Source organism: Orcinus orca, chromosome 20 (genome assembly GCF_937001465.1).
Source record: "Orcinus orca chromosome 20, mOrcOrc1.1, whole genome shotgun sequence".
Classification (NCBI taxonomy): domain Eukaryota; kingdom Metazoa; phylum Chordata; class Mammalia; order Artiodactyla; family Delphinidae; genus Orcinus; species Orcinus orca.
In genome coordinates, this window is record NC_064578.1 from 53,080,398 (window position 1) to 53,096,782 (window position 16,385).

At 50.9% G+C, this 16,385-nt stretch overlaps 1 protein-coding gene and 1 long non-coding RNA gene across 4 annotated transcripts; both read right to left on the reverse strand.

The window, feature by feature from the left end:
• Positions 1–6: 6 nt before the first annotated feature.
• LOC101276170 (kallikrein-12) lies at positions 7–6,958 on the reverse strand. Of its 3 annotated transcripts, none has more exons than XM_049703537.1 (4): positions 5,995–6,958; positions 3,394–3,449; positions 2,794–2,953; positions 7–874 (listed from the first exon to the last, which is right to left on the reverse strand). In XM_049703537.1, the coding sequence occupies exons 2-4, from the start codon at positions 3,428–3,430 to the stop codon at positions 472–474; spliced, it is 600 nt and encodes a 199-aa protein (XP_049559494.1). In that variant the 5' UTR covers positions 3,431–3,449; positions 5,995–6,958; the 3' UTR covers positions 7–471. The 3 variants fall into 3 exon arrangements, 2 of the variants coding, with proteins under 2 accessions (XP_049559494.1, XP_033273166.1); XM_033417275.2 differs by lacking the exon at positions 5,995–6,958 and adding an exon at positions 3,639–5,749; XR_004480172.2 differs by lacking the exons at positions 7–874; positions 5,995–6,958 and having other exon boundaries at positions 2,768–2,882; positions 3,394–3,632.
• On the reverse strand, positions 1,158–2,778 carry LOC125962709 (uncharacterized). The gene is made up of 4 exons (XR_007474345.1): positions 2,452–2,778; positions 2,168–2,395; positions 1,404–1,510; positions 1,158–1,347 (listed from the first exon to the last, which is right to left on the reverse strand). It is a non-coding gene; the product is annotated as an uncharacterized LOC125962709 (long non-coding RNA).
• Positions 6,959–16,385: the final 9,427 nt, after the last annotated feature.

Sequence of the window (16,385 nt, forward strand, 5' to 3'; positions counted from 1 at the left end):
CCTGGCTTTCTCCTTCAATCCCAGCTACTGTGACCTTTGACCTTCAATCTTATTGCCCTTTTATCCCAACTTGGCCTCACGTCTTCTCTCTGTGTCTTGGCCCCATGTTCCTTGTCTTCACCTTCACCTCCAACCTCAGCTCTGAATCCTCCAAAGTGACCTCTGATCCTAGTTTATTTGACTCCAGACTCCATGACCCCTAACCTCTACCTCCACACACCAAGCCCTGTGGCTTCCAGTCCCAGACCAGTGATCCTTGATCGAATCCCAATTTCCGTCCTCAGATTGTGGCCAACATCTGGATCCCATGACCTCAACTCTACAATGACTAACATCAGAGTACCTGACCCATGACCCCAAGATCCTATCTACATATGTCTTTTGCTCCATCCAGTCTGATAACATCACTCTGACCTCTAACCACATCCCTGACCCATGACTCCTAACTCCATACGCAACCACTTAACCTCTTTAACTCCCAAGACCCCTACGCACCATGATCTCAGACCCTAAAGCATGAATCCTGATGTGTGACACTTTACCCATCCTTCCTCTGAGATGGCATGACTCCTGACCTCTCACCCTATGCCGCAAACTTTTGCCAATTGTGACCCCTGACCCCAGCACCCCCTTACTCCTTGTGTGGTTGGTGGTGCCCCAGCCCGAGATGTGGCACCTGGTGCCAGCCACTGCACAGGTAGTGGGCAGGGGCAGGGGCCGGATGCTGCGGGTCAAGGGAACAGGGATGCCCAGTTGTAGAAGCCGGAGGTCATTGTCTTGGTTCTGCAGGGCTGCCTGGTAGCCAGGGTGGGTCACGGAGAGGCCACTGTGCCGGATCTGTTTGGTCCAGTCCATCTGGCTGAGGCTGTACCTGCTGGGGGTCACAGAGGCTCAGCAGGGGCAGGGTGGGCTGGCCTGGGGCTCCCAGACCCACCTGCCTCTCTCTGCTGCTCTGCACCTTGATGGTTGTTCATTCCCTTGCTCTCATTCTCTTTGTCTCTTCCCACCTCTTGGTCTCTATTTCCATCGCCATCTTTCCATTTCTAGTGTTGGTCCTGTTGCTCCTCTCCATGCTACCGCATCTGTGTCACTTCCTGATTCTCTTAGCTGGTGATGGCCATGGGGGCAGGGACATCCATTAGTCCTATTCACTGCCCTGTTCCCACCACCCAGCGGGTGGCCTGGGCCATCAACACTGTCAACTAAACGAATGGGGGAATAATGAGTGGACTCTGTCCTGCTGGTGTCCCTCCCTGTCCCCAAATATCTCTGTCTCTCCATGTCTGAAACTTCCCTTTTGGAAAAAGAAAAACAATTGAGAGCATCAGACCTACAAATCCCAATCCCCTCGTTTTAGAGATGGGACCACTGAGGCCCAGAGAGGCACAGATGTAACCTCTGACCTCATTTTACAGATGGGACCACTGAGGCCCAGAGAGGCGCCAGATGTAACCTCTGACCTCATTTTACAGATGGGACCACTGAGGCCCAGAGAGGCGCCAGATGTAACCTCTGACCTCGTTTTACAGATGGGACCACTGAGGCCCAGAGAGGCACAGATGTAACCTCTGACCTCGTTTTACAGATGGGACCACTGAGGCCCAGAGAGGCACAGATGTAACCTCTGACCTCGTTTTACAGATGGGACCACTGAGGCCCAGAGAGGCACAGATGTAACCTCTGACCTCGTTTTACAGATGGGACCACTGAGGCCCACTCTGACCTCGTTTTACAGATGGGACCACTGAGGCCCAGAGAGGCGCCAGATGTAACCTCTGACCTCATTTTACAGATGGGACCACTGAGGCCCAGAGAGGCACAGATGTAACCTCTGACCTCGTTTTACAGATGGGACCACTGAGGCCCAGAGAGGCACAGATGTAACCTCTGACCTCGTTTTACAGATGGGACCACTGAGGCCCAGAGAGGCGCCAGATGTAACCTCTGACCTCGTTTTACAGATGGGACCACTGAGGCCCAGAGAGGCGCCAGATGTAACCTCTGACCTCGTTTTACAGATGAGACCACTGAGGCCCAGAGAGGCACAGATGTAACCTCTGACCTCGTTTTACAGATGGGACCACTGAGGCCCAGAGAGGCACAGATGTAACCTCTGACCTCATTTTACAGATGGGACCACTGAGGCCCAGAGAGGCACAGATGTAACCTCTGACCTCATTTTACAGATGGGACCACTGAGGCCCAGAGAGGCGCCAGATGTAACCTCTGACCTCATTTTACAGATGGGACCACTGAGGCCCAGAGAGGCGCCAGATGTAACCTCTGACCTCATTTTACAGATGGGACCACTGAGGCCCAGAGAGGCGCCAGATGTAACCTCTGACCTCATTTTACAGATGGGACCACTGAGGCCCAGAGAGGCGCCAGATGTAACCTCTGACCTCATTTTACAGATGGGACCACTGAGGCCCAGAGAGACACAGATGTAACTCTGGAGCTGCACAAAGAGTTTGGGTCAGACATGGGTCCCCAGCTCACACTGGGTCAGGAGATGCTGAACTGATGACACCATATGGGAAGGAAGGGGGACATGAGGGAACATTGGGGGTGGGTGGGCAGATTCCAGGGCCCTCCCCTGACCTCCACCCCACCGATCCCCACCCAGGTCCACCCCAGGCCCATTGTGAAGAAGTCCTACTTCTTGTCTGACCTCAGACCCTCTTGTTGCAGGACCATCTCCTTACTCCTGTGAGCCCCCTCCCCCCAGCGCTACCCTCCCCATCACCCTCCCTTCCCACCCTGAGTAGGCAGGGACCCAAGTGGGGGGCTTACCTGTTGCTGCAGCGAGCAGCTGTGAGAACCCACCTGCGGTCGATGAGGACTCCCCCACAGCGCAGCTGTGTACCTTCAAACAGCCCCACCTGCCAAAGCTGAGAGTGAGGGATACACTCCGTGCCTTTAAAAACTTTCTGTGTGCCCTCGTGGCTGAGCCCTGAGGACAATGGCGTGGGCCAGAGAGACAGAGTCAGTAACCTAGAGACTGTGGATCAGATAGAAAGAGAGATACAGAAAGAACAAGAAAGAGGCAAGAGAAAGAAACCAAGAGAGGGAGAGAGAGAGAGAGAGAGAGAGTCACAGGCAGGGAGACACAGACCCAGTGATATATAAAGACACAGTGAAACACCCAAAGGACACAAAGAGGAAGAGAGAGAGATGCTTAAAGATAAGCGAAACAGAGATTCAGAGAGAGAAAGGACAGAGACATAGTGACAGGGAGAGACAGAGGGGAGATGGATCGGAAGATACAGGGAGAGCGAGGTGCATAGGACCCCTGGAGATGGAGGTGAATGGAGGCATAGCGTCAGCCAGCCTCCCTCCCCTCCTCTGTGCCAGGCATCCTCGTGAGAGTTCCTTGCCTTCTGGGGAACTCACCAATCAAACACAGGAGAAAAAAGGTGCTGGACACCATGGTGGTCCACTTCCAGGTTCTGGGGAAAAGGTGAGGCATCTCCGAGATGGCAACTGGACCCTCCTTTTCCCTGTCAAGTGGACCCTCCCTTTCTCCTCCCCTTCCACCAGCAATTCCACGAGGAGGGGATGGTCCACAGGCCCATTCCTCTCTGTACCCATCCCCCGAGCGTTACCCCCTCACTGGTGTTGGCCTGCCCCCTGCTCACCTTGCTTCTCCGCCTGCCGGTTCCTCCATGTGACCGTTGCAATCTCAGCCTGTCGGTCTCTCTGCTATCTGTCTGGCCCCCTGCCTGCTTGCCTTTTCATCTGCCAGCCACCCTATCAGGCAACTCTCCTGCTGTTCACCTGGTCTCTCAGCCAGCTGTCATGCTGCACCACCTGTCTTCTTCCTTCCGTCCGTCTGTCCCAGACCAGCAGCTGATACAGCTTTTAACTCTGTCCCAGCTCATGCGATTTATGGGTTGAGGGAAGGAGACAAGGTAGACATGGGGCGGGACACCCTCTAATCAGGTAGAAACTCTTCTTGGCTAATGACAATTAGTGAGATTTACAGTTAAATGGAGGGGGGCGGGGGCCCCAGTATGGCTCTGGAGGGAAGACCCAGGCCCTCTCCTTCTCCCCTCCTCTGCAAACTAGCCAGCAGCCCTGAGGCCAATGACGCAAGGTGATCTGGGATCTTCCCCAACTCCTGTAATGAAGCCTCAGGGAGAGTGGGGTAGGTAGATACCTGGACTCCTCCCTGAGTGTTTCATGGAAGGGGCAACAGGGTGGAAGTGAGAGTCAAGGAAACCAAGGGCAGAGAGAGCCTGAGACAGAAGAGGAGGAAAGGGAAGAGGTTTCAAAATAGGGGAGACAGGGCTTCCCTGGTGGCGCAGCGGTTGAGAGTCCGCCTGCCGATGCAGGGGGCGTGGGTTCGTGCCCCGGTCCGGGAGGATCCCACATGCCGCGGAGCGGCTGGGCCCGTGAGCCATGGCCGCTGAGCCTGCGCGTCCGGAGCCTGTGCTCCGCAACGGGAGAGGCCACAACAGTGAGAGGCCTGTGTACCGCAAAATAAAAAGCCAAAAACAAAATAGGGGAGACAGAGGAGTTTCCAAACTGGGATCCAAGGAAGCTTGGTTCTAACTGAAGTTTTTAAATTCAGAGCACAGGTCTTAGGAGGTCGATTTATCTAACTCCATGAAAGTTGTTTGCATAGGGCCGTCCACTGAGAAGGAGAGACAGGGGACAGGAAACAGAGAGAGGGAGAGTGAAAGAGACGCAGGACAGAATCCCTCTCTTTCTCCTCTTATCTTTTTATTTTTTTTGGAAGTAAAATTTATATAACATAAAATCCAGCCTTCAAACCATTTTAAAGTCTACAACGCCGTGAATTCCACTGCACTCACAGTGTTATGCTACCATCACCACCGACTAATTCCAGAACATGTTCGTCACCCCCAAAGGAGACCCCATACCCGTTAAACTGATGTGCATCAGATGATGAATGGACAAATAAAAGGCGGTCTGTCCATGCTATGGTGTATTATTCAGCTACAAAAGGAACAAAGTACTGATGTGTGCTACACGTGGACGGACCTTGAGAACACTGTGCGGAGTGAAAGAAGCCCGTCATAAAGGCCCACACACCGTATGATCCCATTTATATGAAATATCCGGAAAAGGCCAATCGGTGGAGACAGAAAGCAGGCTAGTGATTGCCCGGGGCAGCAGGGAGTGGGGGTGGGGAATGACTGCTTAGCGGTTCTCTTTTGACACGCAGACTTGCGGCTTGTGGCTTCTGGATAAAGTCAATCCCTTTTGTAGCTGGAGACTCCAAGAGGACAGACGTCCTGCTTTCCGAAAAAGCTCTGAGCAACTTTGCCACCTCATCCAGGGAGCCCCTGGAGCGCTCAAGTCCCTGTATCTCATGCTTTCCTCTTGGGCGTCATCATAAGCTCACCATGAAGCCCATTCCCTAAAGACAACTCAGGCATCCCAACACGTGGGGTGATGTCTCAGGGCATGGATACCATCATAGGTGTGGAAACCGAGACACAGCTAGGTGGAGCTGCTTGCCCAAAGTCACACAGCTGGTAAGAGGCAGAACTGGAGTTTGAACGGAGGCAGACTGGCTCCAGAACTTGTATTGTTAATCATTATCCAAATATGTGAATGAGCAAAAGAATGACTAACTGAGGGCTTCCCTGGTGGCGCAGTGGTTAAGAATCCGCCTGCCAGTGCAGGGGACACGGGTTCGAGCCCTGGTCCGGGAAGATCCCACATGCCGCGGAGCAACTAAGCCCGTGAGCCACAGCTATTGAGTCTGTGCTCTAGAGCCCGCGAGCCACAACTACTGAGCCCACGTGCCACAACTACTGAAGCCCACGCGCCTAGAGCCCGTGCTCCACAACAAGAGAAGCCACTGCAATGAGAAGCCTGTGCACCGTAACCAAGAGTAGCCCCCGCTCACCGCAACTAGAGAAAGCCCGCGCGCAGCGAAGAAGACCCAACGCAGACAAAAATAAATAAATAAAATAAATTTTTTAAAAAGTGGGGCTGGGAGGAAGCTAAATGTCTACCTACCACTTCCTCTTGGGGTCCTCGAACAAGGCAACAAAAGATGGATGGGGGGCTTCCCTGGTGGCGCAGTGGTTGAGAGTCCTCCTGCCGATGCAGGGGACGCGGGTTCGTGCCCCGGTCCGGGAAGATCCCACATGCCGCGGAGCGGCTAGGCCCGTGAGCCATGGCCGCTGAGCCTGCATGTCCGGAGCCTGTGCTCCGCAACGGGAGAGGCCACAACAGTGAGAGGCCCGCGTACCGCAAAAAAAAAAAAAAAGAAGGAATTTTCAAAGCTGACTTGGATGACAGAATCTTTTTTTCTGTAGTCTTCAGTTTACCTTTACACCTCTCTCTCACTCTATTTCTGTCTCATTCATTCATTCATTCACTCTGCAAACATTTTGCTGCGTGGGCCTGATAATCTGCTGGGAGATGCCGGGGCCACAGAGTTGAATCACAGCCCACAGTCCACACCCCCCTCAGTTACTGCCTTGTTTTCCTACCATCCTTCCCAGCAACACTTCTCCCTGGAGATCTACTCACTGCTTGCACCCCATAGCCACAGTCTTTTTGGGTCTCCAGAGACTTCCATGTTGAACAATCCAACAGTCACCTGCCTGTCCCCGTCCTACTCAACCTTTGGGCAGCACTCAACATGGCCGGCCCCCCTTCTCTGGGTTTCCTTCTGGGACACCATGCATTTCTGGTTTTCCTCCTTCTCCCGACTCTCCTTCCCAGCCTCCTTCATTAACAGGCCTTTTTTTTTTTTTCCCTCCGTTGGTGTCTGTACAAACAAGGGTGTTCCCAGGGCTCTGTCCTAAGCCTTGTCCTCTGCACTGACTGTATACACCTGACAGTTTCACCTGTCACCTGGGGCAGGTTGGTTCTCAGGTCTCTCCCCAGCTTCATTGATGTGCATCCAACAGCCTCCTGGACAATATAAACCTACCTCACCCTCTGTCCCCACCAACCTGTCCTGGTCACAGAGCTTTTAAAAACTCTTGGGGGCTTCCCTGGCGGTGCAGTGGTTAAGAATCTGCCTGCCAATGCAGGGGACACGGGTTCGATCCCTGATCTGGGAAGATCTCACATGCCGTGGAGAAACTAAGCCCGTGCGCCACAACTACTGAGCCCACCTGCCACAACTACTGAAGCCTGCGTGCCTAGAGTCCGTGCTCCACAACAAGAGAAGCCACCGCAGTGAGAAGCCCGCCCCCGCTCACCGCAACTAGAGAAAGCCCGCGCGTAGCAACGAAGATCCAACACAGCCAAAAATAAAATAAATTAATTTATTAAAAAAAACCCAACTCTTGGAATTTCCCAAGTGGTAGGGGAAAGATGAGCCTCTTTTGCTTTTCATAATAAATCCCAGTAACCCTATTTGAGTTTATGTTAATGAAGTGACAGGATGGGGGAGGAAATGGGGGCTGGCTGCTAGGGGAACCAACCAATTGATTAGAGGGGTTGGAACTCAGAGTCCCACCTTCCGACCTCAGGGCAGGAGAGAGGCACAAAGGTCCCGGCTGGAGATGCACAACCCAGGGCCCCTTGAAGGAGGGCCCCTTACCCCGTTCCTGAACACCAACTATGGAAACTTCTGACTTAGGTCTGTTAAATCTACAACGGAGTCTCCTTAGGTCTCAGCAAATATAGCAGCAGGCAGCACAGCTCAAAATGCGTGGCTGCGGGGCCAGTGAGCCAGACGGCAAGATGAGAAAGACCTCGGAGGTCGTGGACAAAAAGTGTCACCTGCCATACCAGTAAACAAAGGACGCTGCAGCCGTCGAGCCATCGACAGCCACTTCAGCCACCGAGGACTGTGCGCCCTGCCGGGATTCAGGATGGAGAGAAACAGGATACTGGCCCTGCATAGCTGAGGTGCACATCAAAGGAGTGATTTCAATGAGCCCAGACTCTGGCATCTTCCCATACATAGAAAAGCAAGAAATTCACTAACTGGAGGTGCTTGTTTGTTGACTTTCTTTAATGAACGGTAATCTGTTGATGTTCCCGACTATCTGGCTTTTGTTGCTAGAGCTCCAGTGTATATCCTGGTTCCTCCCTTATCTTTGAAGCTGTCCCTCAGAGCTCTCTGAGAGGCCGTCTCCCGGGCTTAAGTCCTCAGCATGTCTGCTGAATAAAACGTAATTCCCACCTTTTAGGTTGTGCGTTTTTTTTCAGTGGACAAGGTGGTGGTCCCATCTAGACCCCCACTCACAGTGCCAATTGTGGTCACCCCACAGGGGCAGAAAGGACCCTTTGCTGCAGGTGTGGCATCGTTTTGTTTGTTTGATTGTTTGTTTCTTTTGGGTGGGGGGCTGGGGGGCACACACCGTGCAGCATGTGAGATCTTGATTCCCTGATCAGGGATCAAACCTGCACCCCCCTGCAGTGAAAGCATGGAGTCCTAACCACTGGACCGCCAGGGAAGTCCCCATGTGGGGCATCACGAATCATGACCTCTGAACCAATTCTTGGATGGCGGACTCCATCCTATTTCTGTGGGATGGCTACATTATCCTTCCTTATCCCTTCCTCCAAAAAACCTGACCTGGGTCTCTGGCCTCTTCAACCCTCTCACAGCTTGTCTGCTTCTTTCATCTTAGCGTTGACTTTGTTAGAACGGAACTGCGGGCTTATATGCGTGTTGTTCCCATTTGCCTGGTAAGTCCAGCCTCGTCCCTTAAACAAGGCAGTGGTTCAGCACGGTCTGGGCCCTCCTTCCAGACTTGAGGGGGCTGCCCCTGAAGAGGGTCTCAGAAGAGAAATACAGGAATGTGTCTCCATCAGCCTGGATGGATTCAACTCACCGGCGGATTTTCCTTAGTCTAGGTCTACACTTCTGTAAAATGGGGAGCTGACATTTCCCCAACCGGGGCCTTGGGGAAATGGTATGAAAGGGCTTTATCTGCTGGACCAAAGACAGGAAGTATCGTTATCTCTTTGACTCTCCTCTCTCTGCTTTGTTCTCTTCCCCAGTATTTTCACCTCCTCTCTCCCTCCACCAGCCTCCAAATTCCTTCCTGCCCAGGATGTTAAAACTCCCCTGGGCAAAAACAGGGAGGAGAGGACGTGTGGCTGCAAAGTCCCTGGAGACGGCAGGGAGGAGGGTGGTCTGAGAAGCCTGCCACCTGGCTGGCCTTCTTGAATTAAGGTCTTGTTGGCAGTCAGCATCTCCATCTCAGCTATGTCCTTATTTTCTGTTCCACGGGAAGGATTTGGGCGGCTACCTCTCATTCTCTCAAATACACAGCTGCCACCCAAGGTGTCTTGCTCTGGCACTGGGGCCTTGGAGGAAGCATAACAATGACATCAATAATAAGAACAACAATAATACTAATGAGAGCAACCACTTAGTAAGCGTTCAGTCCGTACCGGCGTTCTCCTTAGGGAGCGCTCTCACATACTAACTCAATCCTCCCAAGAACCCTCTGAAGTACGTTCTATTTTTTTTAAGTTTATTCATTGACTGAGAGACTTCTTAATCCTCCGATGGAGGGAACTGAATTCGTTGGTAGCACCTTATCATGAGCACAAGGCCCTTCTTTTTTTTTTTAAATTAATTAATTTATTTTTGGCTGCCCTGGGTCTTTGTTGCTGCGTGCGGGCTTTCTCTAGTTGCGGTGAGCGGGGGCTACTCTTCATTGCGGTGCGCGGGCGATAAGAAGCGCTAAAATGAATTCACCAATAGATGCCAAACTGGCTTATTCTATATGGAGGGGAGAGAACTGTACTTCCACCTGACAAAACTCATGTGCACGGTTATGGACGAGAATTATTTGCACTACGATCCACTATTTATCACTTACAGAGTTGTAAAGTTGCTCAAAGACAGTAAAAGAAGCTGAGACCCCATAGGATCAGATAACCCACCTCGTGTTCCATTGATGACATCTGCTGGGTCCATCTTAAAGTCTTTCACAGTTTTTCCCTACACTAGGAAGAAAAGTTTGGTCGGGTTTAAGATGGTGGTTGGTGTGGGTGGAGGGGCTCTGATGACTACACTGGGAATGCAGGTGAGTTTGGGGAAGAGAATGGACCTGGGGTGAGCATGGGGTTGGAGTTGGTTTTGGGGATAGAATTAAGCTGTAGATGGGAGGGATCTGGGGATAATGTTGTTGACAGAGTCCAGTTGGGTTGGGGCTGGAGATGAGGCCAAGATTGAGTATTTGGGTGGGGAGGTGTTGAAATACAGTTGAGTTGGTGTTGTGCGTTGACATTGTTAATGAGCGCCAGATGCGAGGTCCAGTATCTGCGTCAGGGTAGGGTTTTGGTAGGAGTGTGCTGGGTCATAGCTGTGAGTGCCTCTCAAGGTGACAGAAAGCCACTGTCCTTCCCCACCTTGGAATTACCCCACTTCCCAGGACTGGACCCAGAGTAGGGACCGAGTTCACTCTTTCTGAGTTGAGTTGGGTTCAGGCTGAGTGGCAGGAGGGAGGATGCGGGTTAAGTGAGGTGACAGGTTTGTGTGGGAAGTCGGGGAACCTGTGCTCCTTTGTGGCCTAGGTCCACACTTCCAGAAAAAGTCTTTCTCCCTTGGGAACGGCTGGAACTTGCAGTGGGGTGGCTGTCTTTGGTATTTGTTGAGGGGTGAGTACCCGGTCAGCACTGACAGTAGGGCTAATGATTGGCTGACTCTTGTTGAAGTGAGGTCATGGACCCACCAAGAGTTGGGGGTACTCTACCCCCTCACTTGATCAATAAGGCAACTGGAGCCCACGGAGTTCAGTGAGTAGCTGAAAGTCACATGCCAGTTAGACCAAATCCAGGGGTACTGTCACATAGACCAGGGTCTGTCGCCCTCAGAGAGAAGGGCTAGAGCAAGAAAGAAAAAGGACTAGAAAAAGAGACAGTGTTCCTAGTGGTTCAGAGCTGAGTTCAAGTGACATGGCCACTCTGTGCCTCTGTAAAATGGCACTAACCACAGCACCTGCCTCACAGAGCAGGGTTAAATGAGTTAATATCTGAAGATGCTTGGAGGAGAGTTTGACACGAACCAAAGGCCACAAACACGCTTGTTAAATAAGTAAAGCTGGAGATGGAGGCAGCCTGAGGTTCCCGGGGGCCCCCACCCTATAGCTTGGCTTCAAAATGAGGTTCTTTGTCAAGCAGGAACTGGAAGTTCTGGTTGGAATTGCTGGCTGGGATGAGAAAGTTGGCCCTACACCCATGCCCAGAGCAGAGGCCCTGATGCAGATGCGAAGGGGTGGGGAGACTTAAGAAAGACCCAAAGGGATAAATACACAGAGACAGAAAAACAAGGTGGATGGGAGAGAGCAGAGGAAATGCAGGGAGAGACAAAGGCAAGACGATGTAAGAGGTAGAAAGAGAGACGCCTGGGGAGAAATCAGACTTGGTCTGTTGGAGAGAAAGATGCGCAAGAAATTGACACACTGAGGTGACTTCTTCTTTAGAGCTCGATCCATGTTATTAAGGATGTCGGTCCCAGTCATCATCTTTCTCACACATCAACGAAATACCACTTTTCACCCATCAGAATAACAAACACTAGAAAGGTCAGACTTGCCATCTACCTGCATCTGTGCCCACATGCTCCACCCCCCTCCCATTTCTATAGATGAACAATCTTCACCTCCATCTAAGAAAGACACCTCCACCTGTGCGAGGTACCCCATCCCCTCTCACCTCCTCGAGAACACTGTTCCAGCCAGCAGTCCTCTGCTCCCTTGCCTGCATCATCAATTTTCTTCTTCTCCGTTAACATACAAACATGCTACAATTTCTCCCATGTTCCATGAACAGAATTTTTTAAAAACCTTCTCTCCACCTCTGTGCTCTCCTTCAGCCCCTGACCCGTTTTGCTCCCTTTGACTGCAATACTCCAAAATGTTGGCTGCACGTCCTGTCTGGCAGTCCTCTCCTCCTGTTCTCTTGAGCCCACTCCATGCAGGCTTCCACCCCCACTGCTCCACCGATGGTGCCTCTTTTAAGTGCGCCAATAAGATCCATGGCGCTGAACCCCAGCTCTTTGGGGTTCATCTTACTTGAGATATCAGCAGCATTTAACAAGTGGTTCACTCTCTGGTCTTTCAAAGTCTTTCCTCGGCTTCTGAGACGCTACCTTTCTCCTGGTCTTCCTCATAACTCACTCACTGCTTCTCTTTCATGACCGGTGTTGTTTTCTACTCACGTCCCCAATCTCTACATGCTGGAGCATTTGACCCTCTTCTTTGCTCTGTCTATGCTCACTCCCTCAGTGATCTCATCTGCTCCTGTGGCTTTAAATACCGTCTACATGCTGATGACTCCCAAATGTTATGTCTCCAGCCAGACCTTGCTCTTAAACTCTCAACTTGACATCCAACTGCCTACTCAATAGATTCACGTTCAAAACCAAACTCTTGTCCTTCACCCCTCTCGTGTTCCAGATGGGCTCCTCCTACAGTCTTGATCGTCTCAGTAAATAGTTTCTTCGTCCTTTCATTCCTCAGCCCAAACCTCAGTCTCACCCTTGAATTCCTTTTCTCACACACCACACATCCATTGTGTTACCGAACCCTGCCGGCGCTGCCTTCAAGATAGATCCAGAATCGGACCATTTCTCAACATCTTCCATCCTCGCCGCCCTGGTCCCTCCCAGCCGCCATCATCTCTCATCTGGATTATGCAAGCTTCTTATCTGGTCTCCCTGTTTTTGTCCTTGTCCGCCTATACTGTTTACACACAGCAGCCAGAGTGAACTTTTATTATAAAGTGTAAGTCGGGGCAGGCCACCCCTCTTCTGGAAAGCCCACAGTGCCTCCCACCTCCCTCAGAGTGAAAGTCAGGTTTCCTTATGGTGGCCAGCAAGGCTCCAGACCGTCTGGCCCCAGTAGTCCTCTGACGTCACCTACCGCTTCCTCTTCTCCTGCCCCTCTCGTGTCAGGCACAATCCCATCTCAGAACTTCAGTACTTTAATTCCCACCCCCGGACCCCTCTTCCAAACCAGACGTCTGCCTGGTTTCTTCCATTCTTGTCATCCTCTCCATGAAGACTTCCTTGACCATTGTAGTTGGAGATCCCTGAGATGGGTTCAGGGAATTACTAGAAGGACTCACAGAACTTGGAAAACTCCTGCACTCATGATTTTGGTTTATCACAGCAAAATAAAAAGACGCATGGGGCCAAGTGCAGGAGAGACCAGGCACGAGCTTCCAGCTGACCTATCCCAGAGGAGTCGTATAGACAGCACTTACTTTGCCCAGCAACAACGTGTGACAGCACGTACAGAGGATTGCCCACCAGGAAAGTCCACCTGAGCCTTGGTGTCTATGTTTTTTATTGGGGGTCAGTCACATAGGCACATGGCTGCCTGCCTGCATGGCTGGCCTTCGTCTCCAGCTCCTTCTCAGGTCAAATATGCCCCAAGACCTCCATCACAAATCATCCCGTTAGGATAGACTATCTGGCATGGCCCAAGGCCCCCAGGTAAAGAAAGACGCTGTTATTAGGCAGAATATTACAAAGGCTTAGAGGTTCTCTCCCAGATGCCAGGCAAGGGCCTAACTACTTTTTGTAATATGCAGGGTTTGGACAACATAGCCCTGCGGAGTTAACCACCCACTGCATAACCCACTTAAAATTGTAACCTTTCTCTGACATTCTCTATCCCCTTACTCTGCTTTAGTTTTCTCCAAAGCACTTGCTCCCGTCTGTAATATTTAATGGGTCTTTTTGGCAGTGCCATGAGGCTTGCAGGATCTCAGTTCCCTGACCAGGGATCGAACCTGGGCCATGGCAGTGAAAGTGCTGGGTCCTAACCACTGGACTGCCAGGGAATTCCCAATATTTCATGTTTTACTCATTTACTTGTCCCTTGTTTGCCTCACCTCCAGAAGTGAGTTCCCCAAGGGCAACAATATTACCTGCCTTGTTCCTAGAGCAGTAACTGGCACATAACAGGATTCAGTAAATATTTGCTGAATGAATGAATGAACGACAGGCATTTTTGAGGGTCTGGAGAGATATGAATCTTTCTTATCCGGGCAAAAACTTGCCAGTACTTGGTGAAATTGATTAAAAGTAAGGCTTTTGGCCCAGTGGTCCTGCTTCTGTGATATTCCAGAGAAGTCTTCTCTAGTTATATAAGGGGCCTGCCCCCAAATGGTCAGTGCAGTATTGCTTGGGTAGTAGAAGGAAACTAGGTGTCCATCACTGGCGGACTGGGTCATTAAACATGGTGGATGTATACCACGGAGTGGTACTTCTCAAACTCTAATAAGCATTGAGACCCCTGGGGGTCTTGTTAAAATGCAGATTCCGGTTCAGTTGGTCTGGGGTGGGGTCCAAGACTCTGACTTCTAATAAGCCCCAGATAATTCTGGTACTGCTGTCCCCTGGACCACACTAGGAGCAAGGGTATAGACTCAAGCAGTCCTGTCCAACAGAACTCTCCGCAATGATGGAATTCTATTTATCTGTGCTGTCCAATACGGCAGCCACCAGCCACATATGGTTATAGAGCATCAGAAATGTGGCGAGTGCGACCGAGGAATGGAATTGTAATGCACATTCAATCTAGATAATTTTACTTTAAAAATTAAATGACCACATGTGGCTAGTGGCTACCATCTTGGACAACACAGGTTGAGAAAACACCAACACCGTGGCAGTGAGCAGTAATAAACCAGATGGGCAGAGAGCAACATGGATAGGCTGTTAACACAGTATTTTGGTGTGAAATAACGTCACACCACCTTTGGTGGAATAAGGTCGCCTGTTTAATACTGAAACCTGACTCCTCACCCACACCCACCTGCCTTCACATCCTATTGCATCAATCTAAAATGCCTCAGTAGTATTGGCACTATCACTTTGTATACCACTGAGAAAGAAAAAGGGGCCATCGATGAAATTAGGGCGTAATGCTAAGACATAACACTCAGCTAATTATAAGATGCCTCCCGCTTACGGAGGTTGTAAAAACGGGAAACGGATGTGCATCTAAGAAGCAATAAAATAGGGTACGTAACCATCACAGCTGGGAATAGGAGTTGGAAATCAGATTGAAGATTACTTTAAACTATTTTTACTTAGCTTTATAGTAGGATGCAGGCCAAGAATTATAGGGTGGTCCGTGTCTTCAGTTCTCTGGGGGCTCAGAGCTACTCAAGTACACAGCTGTTTTCAACTCCTTGCCTCCGCAGAGCTTGGGTGGTTGCCACACATGAGAGCCAAGGTGTGTCTGTATCACCATGACAGAAGGTGCAGTCTCCACTTCCCAGCAATCTTCTTTTTGTTTTTTTAATGCTGCACTGGATCTTTGTTGCTGCGCCCGGGCTTTCTCTAGTTGTGGCGAGCAGGGGCTACTCTTCGTCGCGGTGTGCGGGCTTCTCATTGCGGTGGCTTCTCTTACTGCGGAGCACGGGCTCTAGGCATGTGGGTAGTTGTAGATCGTGGCTCTAGAGCGCAGGCTCAGTAGTTGTGGCCCTGGGGCTTCGTTGCTCTGCGGCATGTAGGATCTTCCCGGATCAGGCATCGAACCCATGTCCCCTGCATTGGCAGGCAGATTTTTAACCACTGTGCCACCAGGGAAGTCCCCCCAGCCATCGTGTTTTCCCCTCTTTTTTCTTTTTCTTAATTGAAGTAGAGTTGCTGTAAAATATTATATAATTTCCAGGTATACAATATAGTGATTCACAATTTTTAAAGGTTAGGCTCCATTTATAGTTTTATAAAATATTGGCTATATTCACCCCAGCAAGCTTTCATGTGGGATCTTCCCGGACCGGGGCACGAACCCGTGTCCTCGGCGTCGGCAGGCGGACTCTCAACCACTGCGCCACCAGGGAAGCCCTCTACTTTGCTTTTAAATGATGTTTACTGTTTCTCGTCTGTGACCTCCTGCTAGAATGCAAGCTCTGCGACGAGAAACATTTAGATTATCTGGCTCGTTCGCAGCCCTACTTCCAGTACCTAGAATCATGCCTGGCGCATAGTAGGTGGCCAATAAGTAGCCTTGCACACAGTAGGTGTCCGATAAATAATCGTTCTTGAATGAAAATAAGAAAGAGAATGAGATTCATAACACAATGATTTTGTGTAAATTAGAAGCAACACAATGTGACAATGCATGTGTTCCAAGGATGCAGGGTATTCAAGGCCATCTGTGTTGATGCCTTTGGGGAGGGAGGGGAACCAGAGCCAGGGATGACAAATGGAAATAAATAAAACGAGAGCAGAGCTCTCAGGACCTGAGTGTGATTAACTCAACTCTCCTCACCTGAGATCTGATTAGGGAAACGAGGATCTCTTCACTTCCATAGTGTTTTCCAGGAAACAAGCTAGGTCTTTGCCCTCCCAAGTCCGGGACCTCAGCAGTCCTGCTCAGGGTCGCAGCGCAAGGCTGGGGCGCTTCCTTCTACCACACCAAGTACAGTGGATGGTGAGGGGGCAGACCCCCAGGGGACACCAT